The sequence below is a fragment of the Halyomorpha halys genome, unplaced genomic scaffold, assembly GCF_000696795.3.
Source record: "Halyomorpha halys isolate HHAL.00 unplaced genomic scaffold, Hhal_1.1 Scaffold348.1, whole genome shotgun sequence".
Taxonomy (NCBI): Eukaryota; Metazoa; Arthropoda; class Insecta; order Hemiptera; family Pentatomidae; genus Halyomorpha; species Halyomorpha halys.
Genome location: NW_027116547.1, coordinates 240,565 through 249,976, shown reverse-complemented (window position 1 = coordinate 249,976; position 9,412 = coordinate 240,565). Strand labels below are relative to the sequence as shown.

The following is a 9,412-nucleotide window of genomic DNA, read 5'->3' as shown; positions in this document are numbered from 1 at the left end:
AAATTAATAATTAATAATTTTTGTTTCTCTGAAATCTTGCAATCTTATTTGTTGTAATTCTATATAATTTAAAATTTAATTAATACATGGGGTATTCTCCAAATTTGGTAGTATAGTAGTGTTATACACGACCAAGCAGTGTTAAAACAAAATAGATCGCCAAATTAATGTATTAATTTTTATAGAAAGTATTTATTGAATTGTGATCAGTTATATCTTCTTTGATCATTAACTATTTTAAATATAAAGCATAGTTGGAAACTTTAATAAAAAACTCTTCCTGCTTCAAAATACTTGAAGCATTTCCACTTGTAGACTTTTATCAAATCTATTATATCAATAAAACATAATATAAAATATAATATCTTATTTCATAAACAAATATTATTTTGAACATCTTATATAAGCAAAGATCATATGTTTAATGAGTTTCTAAAGGAACTGACTTAATTAGGAAAAACACTCCCATGTCTTCAAGTAAACGAAAATACCAAACAGGCAAGTAGAGACTCGTCATTCACTTTATTTTGGGTAGAAGATGAAAATAAATATAATATGAAAATAAAAAAAAAAAAATCTGTACAGGAAAGAAGATTATTAATTCTTTGTTTATTAAATTCACAAAGATAAGTATATAAGTATAGCAATTTTGAATCCCATTTGTCACAGCAAAGTGGGCCTAATAGTGAGTATTGGAAGAAAACTAAATATTTGTCTCTCCATTGCTTTTCTGGTCACTCCTTAGCTCTCTAAGAATTTTTAACAAAACAAGAATTACATATTTTATTACTAGATAAATAATTATATTCTCAAAGTGAGGGGGACATGTTGGTTGGCCTCAAGGGGATAATAACAGGAAAATAAGATCATTCACAATTAGATGGTTGATTATTGTTAAGAAGCTCTGTAACCAAAATAGCACCATTAATGGAAAATGGAACATATTTTTAACAGTTTTAATGTAAGAAATAATACTTTATAAAATCTTTTAATTAAAAAAAAGATGTTAATTGAGTACCTGTGCTAATTTCCCTCCAGCTATCTGCCATACTTTGAGGGACATATCCCTGGAACCAGTAATAACATGAAGTGAATCAGTAGTCAATACAAAACATGTTATTTCCTCACTATGGCTTACAGTAAATTTTTCTTCATCTCTGTGTGAAGAGATAGGCCATATTCGCAGACTGAAATAAAATGGCTCAGTTGAATGTTTTATAATGAATTTATAAAATTTCATTTGTATTTATATTAAAAAACTAAGATTAATATATCATTATACATATTTCATCGTATACCATAAATACCAACAATACCATAAATTAGACTATCGTTAAAAACCTTATTAAAATGATATCTTAATCTTATAAGAAATTAAAAATTAATTATGCATCCAATGAACAATTATTGTACAATAAGGAATGGAATATCTTTAAAATTATGGATTATTATGTTAATGATATAATAAGGAGCATTGAGTATTTTTTATAAGGTTTTTGGAGTCTGAGGATTGGATATGAGAGGTTTATTGTTTGGTGTAAGTCTAAGCTCAGATTTGTACATACCAAAAAAAGAAAAGAAAAGGGAAACAGATATTAGTCATAAAGATAAGGATTTTGTAATAAAGTTTTGAGCATTTTCCTAGTATTGGAATAGTCCAAAATGGTGAGTAGTTTCACCATTGTTTCAGTCTTGTATAAGAATGTCAAGTAAGTCATTTGTGCTGACAAATTTCTATTTTGTAAGTGCAAAAATATTACAGATTTCTGCCATAGCTAAATTTTCAAAACCAATTGTATAAATAAAACGAATACTCAATATAAATTTTATGGATAGTAATAATAAAACTTGTTATATATCCTCTCATTCACCCAAAATTCAAACAATAAAATTTTTATTCATTCTCTTTAAAGCATTTGCAAGGAAAATCTCTAAGAGCGATTTATGGCAAATTTATTTTAGTAAATTTAAACTAGGGTCCAGAGCTGTGCAAACAGCTCATAATATCAATGAGGTGTGGGGTTAGGAGATGATTAATGAGTGCATGCAGGAGTATTGTTTTCAGAAGTTTTGCTACGAAGATTTTGAATCAGTGGACAAGGATATTTGTGATCATTCTGTTGTTGACAAGGACCAGCTCTAGATGCCAATCATGGTAAGACTGTGTATCAATGCTGATAAGTACTGTCAAAAAATTGATATTATGAACGGAAGTAGGATCTTTGTCTAGTATTGTTTGATCGGAATTGACTAATCTTTTTCCATGACAATGCTCAGCTACATATTGCACTGTCAACATGCCTGTGACTGTAGGAATTGGGCTATAAACTCCTTCAACAACGATTACACCATCACTACTTTTTCAAGCATCTGGATAATTTTTATGAAAGAAATACTTAAAACCATGGTGATATTAAAAATACTTGTAGGGAGTTCATTTTTTCTAGGAATTTAAATTTCATTCCTGCTGGCTTGTTGTACATTTTTAAAAGTACCAACGGGTACCTACCAACGGGCGTTGATGACCAGGCTGTTAAACGCCCTTTCAAAACTAACAAACAAACATTTTTAAAAGTATGTTGATTCTGATGCAAATTAATTTGACTAAATACATATGGTTGAAATAAAGATATGGCCTATTTTCAATAAATATCAAATACTTTTTATTATTTAAGTGCTTTATTTTAGCTTCAACTTATTTTATATCAAATCTGTTTAACAGGGACAGTGTGTAGGATAGAATGTTGTAGACTAATGACATATGAGTAAAATTATTTTTTAAAATTTTTAACTGTAGTTTCACAATACAAGGCATAAGACATAAGCTAGAATAAAATATAGAATAATAAAAAAAATCATCTCCTGTCTTAATATAATGTTTAATAAACATTGGTTGTCAGGATTTCTGAGCATATTATTAAAAAATACCTACTTGTTGTCCCCATCACCACTGACAACATACTTCATGTCATAAGAAATTGCCATATAAGTTGTAGGTCCTAGAGCAGAATGAAGCAAAGTTGCATTGTCAGCTAGCCAAACTGTAAAAACACCTTGTCTGTCTGCTGACACCACTCTTCTACTGTCTGATAGTACACTCACTGCTGTTACTGTTGCTTGATGGCCCTTAAATAAAAAAAGATATATACTCATTGAAATAATCAGCTTAAGAAACAATAAGGGTATTCATACAATAACAAACCTTGAAAGTTGAAACAACTAATCCCAATGTCAGACCCCAGACTTTAGCAGTTTTATCTTCAGACCCAGAAATAGCAAATATTCCATTAGGAGAAATGGCGACACATGTAACAGTTCCTATGTGGCCTTCCATCGAAGAGTGTATTTCATGGGTGTTCAGCTGCCATACATTTACTATGTTATCCATTGATCCTAAAAGAATTTAAAACCATTATGTATCACTTGTTAATTTAAAATGCTGCTAATAAGAGTAATTCATTATTTTTCAAAGACAACTAAATTATATTTTTCTTTTTTAATTCAAAAGATTAAAATAGTATTAATGATAAAATTGATTTAATAATGACTGTCTAAAGTTAATTATAATTTAAAACTTTTAGAAAACCGACTAATACATAATGTTAATTTTTATAACATTTTTGCCAATTTACCAGTTACTGCAGTAATGCCATCTCTTGAAATGTCACAGCATGTGATGGGAGCAGTGTGTGGACGTTGGGCTTGGCTTTGAGACTTCCCAGTTACAGGCATTATAGATTCATCAATACCGATACCATCTTCTTTTCGGAAGCTCCAAAATGTTATTCTGTTTCCACCTTCAATATAAAATTGTTTTATCAATAAACAAACTAAATTAATTTTTCTTTCATCCTTACACTAGATTGTCTCTTGTTAAGGTTAACAATGTTTTCATGTTTTTTTTTTTATTTTTTTATCTAGTTAATATTTATGAAACTGACACTTTTTAAAAAAAAAATTGCATAAATAATACCTGAATAAATCTATTTAAAAACCAATTGAAATAGTAATTGGTAAGGTATTTTACAAAGAAGAAAGAAGGTAGTTTACCTGCAGTAATTAAGAAATCATCATTGTTGGTGACTTTGACCCCAGTAACTTCTGCATTATGACTGGTTGCCATTGTTCTCACTAAACAGCCACTGTGCATGTCAAAAACATAAACCCTTCCATCTGCCCCACCAGCAACTGCTCTTTGGTTATCTCCAGCCAATGTGACTGAAGTAACCTATAATTAAGAAAAACCTATGCACTTAAAATGATAGAGGAAAAATGATCAATAATATGGTATATAACATCATTTAAATTTTAATTCTTTCATTCCATACACTCCCATTTATGACAAAGTATTAATAAAACCCATAATAGTGAAAGATGATAGCAGTCATAGTTTACGTGTTTTGAAAAGTACAATAATTTAAAATGGTATGATTTATTGTAGATGTTGATATAATAATTATAATTCCTTCATACACACCTTAGCTTTGTGGCCTCTTAAGGTATGAATCTCTGTTCCAGTAGCCAATGTGTGAAGATAGAGCTGGTTATCTTCACAAGCCACAAGAAGAAAAACAGAATCATCTGTTATGGAAATCATTGATACTGGAGATTTCACATTGATGGTATTAAGTAGAGTATAAGTTTCTAGCTCCCAAAGACAGACAGATTTATCAGAGGAACCTGAGAATAAAATAAAAAGAATTATAATAAATAAATAATCAAGTAGAACCTTATTGGATTTAATATTAAAACTACCTGTAATGAGTATATCCTCTTGAGTAGTCTGAATTGCTGTGACTGGTCCCCTGTGGTGATCAATTTTCACAACAACTTCTCCAGTTGTAAATGATGATATTATAATCCTAGAATCTTCCCCACCACTTACCAAAAGTGTATTGTTCAGGGCAGGTTTCACACAGAGAACAGGAGCAATGTGCTCGCTAAACATTGAAAAAATGATTAGCAATTATAAAATTATTTGGAAAATTAAAGTTTACCTTTGAGTTTTTAAATAGATATACTTATTTCAAAGCAAAGTAAATTTAAAAATAAATTCTAAAGGCTGGCCAATTCTGAAGGCTGCCTAACCTACGAACAAGCATTGTCGAGGCCTTTTGATGTAGGGTAAGTCACATCTTCAACAGGAGTCAGAACTATTTAATTATACACAACCACCTGGACAACACCAAATATATTTTTAGACCTTAGTTGTCTTTTATATGATTTTACATTTGTAATGAACAAAAATCATACATTTGTCACATTCATGTTTTTCCTTCTACCATGATAAAAGTGAGGAAAAATGTAGGTACAAATTAAAATAGTAGTGTATAGCTCGTACAAAGGAAATTATTTTATTTTTCTCAGTCATTAACATTTTAAATGTTTTTGTCAGGTTAATGATGAAAGTGATCAGGTTAAGTTGAAAATAATAAAACTTGATCATTTCATCATAAACCTGAAAATTTTTTGATGCCTGATCATGAACAAAAGTTTGTATTAATCAAACACTTATCAAATTACAATGCACCTAAATATAAATAAAAAATAAAATTTACCATCAATATGATATTTGAAATATTAAATGACTCTTACTATATCCGAAGCTTAATTTCATAAGTTTTTAAATCCCACATAATTATGGAGGTATCTTCTGAACCAGTTAAGAGATACTGAGACTGTTTAGCAACAGCTAAACACAATACCTTTCCACTGTGCCCTAAAAAAAAAAAAAAAAAAAAAATGGTAAGTATATTTATTAATTTTGAATAATCATTCAATACTACATTTCAGTTTGTTCCAATTTTAGTATTAGGTTTTATCTACATTATTACGTTTTTTTTAATGAAAAATTAAATTATTAAATTTCTTAATGAAACATGTTTGGGGAAAATAAAGAATACTTCAATTTAATACTAATTATAAAAATATTTTTTATTTTTATCAGATCAAAAATATGGTTGACAGAATTTAATACTTTAAAGGCTTGATATATTATCATAATTATTATTTTCAAATTACAATTTTTCTAGTGTCTCTGAAATTGACAACAATCTATTGGACATCTGACTGCTTCATAATTCCTTTGATTCTCTTGTAGAGGAAAGAGGAAATAAATACACAAATCCTCCCCATGAGGATCTACTATTATATATCTACCGTTTTGTAAACTACAATTGATCTAATTCATTTCTGAAAACAAAATCGATTACCTTTGAATGTATGCAGGAGGGAATTGGACATCACATGCCACAACTGTGGGTCTCCAGAGTTTGGGATAACGATTACATGTTGAGCAGAAAAGGTTGGTTCGATTTGGCGAACTCCACTTGAACATACAATCGCTATAGAAAAAAAATGTTTTTGTTTGAATATGTATAGAGTATGGTATTATATTTATTGAAATATAATTTTACTTTTGATTTGGAGAGGTAGTGGAGGCAGTAACCAACTGTTCAGAGGAACTAGAAGAGGATCGGTGAAACCGTCACACCATGCCATCGCTGACATTATCATTCTGCTCATCAGTTCCCCACTTGTGTCTGTTAGTATTGGCACATGTAATATACAACTTCGTTTGGTACAATGTTAAAAAAATACAGTATAATCACCATGTTTTGTATGAGATAATCTTTCAAAGCATTTATTACAACATACAGTTTATGGAAATTTCACAAATTTAAGGTAAACCATAGGAAAACTAAATTTGAATGACTAATCTCTTTTGATTGGATTTATAATATTGAATATTTATTTATTTGATTAGATTTATAATATTTAATAACAATAATATTTACAGTAAGTAATTATTAAAAAAAATGGATATAGAAATGAGCTCAAAACTGTTTTAAAAACTTTTAGAGTATTGATCTGAATATAAATGCTTTCAAAATTAATGATTAGAAATTAATTTGGCTACGAATTTGAAAAAAAAATATATAATGTAATATGAATATATATATCGTTTGCAATATTCATGATTATTGCACAACTATAGAATATAATTTTATTAGTTTAGGTAGATAAGATTTAATTTAAAATAAAAGTTACAGAATAATTTAAAAACATAACTCTTATTAATAATAAAACTTTTTAACTATAAATAAAAACTTTTTTAGAATTATAAATCTCCCTACCAGCCACTGGCCTGAGCCATGAAATGACTTGAGCAGCCAACTGTAATGTGTCCCTAGTGAGGACATCACTGGACTTCCTGACAGTATAGTAGACCAGTTCTATGTCCCGGTCCAGGAGGTAGCAGCGTACGTGTTCTAGAATAGACCTCAAGTAGCTGACAGATATTGTCCTTACTGCTGCCAAAAGGAAGTCGAAGTTACAAAATGTCAACTGCTTCAATCTATCACTGTCTCCTAAACAAGAATTCCATATTTGGTATAAGATAAATAGGCTACAATGAATTTTCTAGTTTACAATTAAGGCTGAATTATATTGAAAAATCACTTACCATAATCAGCTAGAGTAAAGACTGTTTGTTATTACATTAAATATATAAATTTTATATAATAGTTTACAATTTTTATTAAAAATAAACAATTGTTGGGATATTATTGGAATACTCTCATGTAGCTCACGTACAACAAGTAAATAACTAATCTGTCAATGTCTCTTGCATGAAAACCTTAGAAGGACAGAAAAAGATAAGGTCAGATAAATATATACTAAACACAGTACATCGCTTATCAGTAGCAAAAAAAAGTCTAACTGAATAAAGGCAATACATTGATCCAAGATGTTAGATCTGCTGTTTCAAGTCATTTATGGGATTTTATCTCCTGTCATAAAGATTCCTGAAATAGCAAAACTTTTGATGGGTAGATATTCACTGATATTTGAGAGGCTTAAATCTTCAAATAATGTCAACAATAATTTTTGTCTCAAATATAAAAAAAGACAAATTATAAACCACTAAAATACAGCTAATTGGCATTCTGAAGTTACCCTCTTTTCATTAAATAGAAGAGTTAGTGAAGTTTTTTAATAATGGCATGAAGCCTTTGTGGAAATCTTCTACTTGAAAACACTTGAAAGTTTTAATAACTTTGTCACTCACCGGCTTTTAGCAGATGGATCCAAGATTCTTCAACGTGCCTCAAGCTGTAGGTGACGTCAGTGGTATGTAAATGGGACTGGAACGGTGTCTGTTTCTCTTCATCCGCTGAATGGTCTGCAATATAAAATATCAGATTAATAACAACTTACAAATGACAGCGACAATAATTGTAATTATAGCTCAAGGGTACTTTGAATACCTGATTCTTCCTCTTGGACATCCTGGTCGCTGAACTCGCTGAAGAAAAGGTTAGCTATTTCCGCATGTAGTGCCCTACATACATCTTGGCTCTGCAAGTATCTTCTGCGAGCCACTTTGCTAGTCAGTTCGTGCTTCCAAGAAAGTAGTATCCTTCCGCTCATGAATTTTTCGGTGATGTGATTAACTGTTACATAAAGCATAAAGATTCAATATATTTGTTATTTAATGCATGAAGGAAATTAGGTATTAACTGAATGAGGCAGAAAATCCAGCACAAGGTTTGTTACAAATATTACCTGAAGGGCCATGGTATTATATGATAAAAAACTAAAAAAAAACTTATACAAATTTTTCTTGACATAATATGAAGAAACTTAGAAACAATAATACCGAACAAATCAATTTCTTCGAATTAATTACATTCCATATAAGATTACTTAGACGATCTTATGCCTTGAACCAGTGCTGCCGATTCAACCGACCAAAAAACACCGCCCTAGCGTCTTGAAAATTCCCTTTTTACCCGAAAAATACCTGCTACTTTACCCGCTTTTGGAGAATCGTTATGACTATAACTGTATGATTGTTACATTCATGAGTGTACTGTTGCACTAACTATGTCGTGATAATTGATTGTACAAGTAATGTCAGTGAAGCAACTGTCACATTAACTATCACATGAATATGCCTTGACGAAGACCTATCGAACACTTTAGCGTATTCGGGAAAAGTTTTAGCCTCTAAAATGGCGTAACTATTTGATAGTAACAGTGATGTAGCTGGGTCTGGCGCGGTCGTTAATAGTACAAGTAATGTCAATGGACTATTCGTATATGTCATACGTATACGCCTTGAAAGTGAATTGTAGCAACATATCAACCTTATCAGATGTAATGACAATATGCCGGAAAACATAGTTCTTTTATATTTGCCCTAGAACTTAAAAATGTATAATCCAAAAATATTAAATGAATCCTCGCCGAACCCGAAAACAATTTTTCCCTAAAACTTAAAATTGTATCAGGCCCGTGGCTTAAAAATATTCCGTCCCGGATCCAAAAAATGGTCCTGGCTGGGCCCTAAAACAAAGTCGCTCAATGCTCTCTCTCTCTCTCTCTCTCTCTCTCTCTCTCTCTCTCT

At 30.4% G+C, this 9,412-nt stretch overlaps 1 protein-coding gene and 1 long non-coding RNA gene across 4 annotated transcripts in view; one reads left to right on the top strand and one right to left on the bottom strand.

Annotated features, from left to right (window-relative positions):
• LOC106681563 (uncharacterized) overlaps positions 1-3,842 on the top strand; it is a 39,041-nt gene extending 35,199 nt beyond the window's left edge. For all 3 annotated transcript variants that reach the window (XR_010845099.1, XR_001343270.2, XR_010845100.1), the window contains one exon: positions 3,636-3,842. This is a non-coding gene — a long non-coding RNA (uncharacterized lncRNA). The remainder of the gene's footprint in view (positions 1-3,635) is intronic.
• Positions 1-9,412, bottom strand: part of LOC106681561 (protein qui-1) — a gene marked incomplete at its 5' end in the record, with an annotated part of 249,924 nt that overhangs the window by 11,967 nt on the left and 228,545 nt on the right. Inside the window, 13 exon segments of the mRNA XM_014421920.3 lie at positions 1,019-1,187; positions 2,933-3,126; positions 3,203-3,393; positions 3,633-3,797; positions 4,051-4,228; positions 4,478-4,680; positions 4,756-4,940; positions 5,596-5,719; positions 6,213-6,344; positions 6,417-6,542; positions 7,137-7,370; positions 8,072-8,185; positions 8,271-8,456. Coding sequence (XP_014277406.3) covers positions 1,019-1,187; positions 2,933-3,126; positions 3,203-3,393; positions 3,633-3,797; positions 4,051-4,228; positions 4,478-4,680; positions 4,756-4,940; positions 5,596-5,719; positions 6,213-6,344; positions 6,417-6,542; positions 7,137-7,370; positions 8,072-8,185; positions 8,271-8,456 — 2,201 coding nt within the window.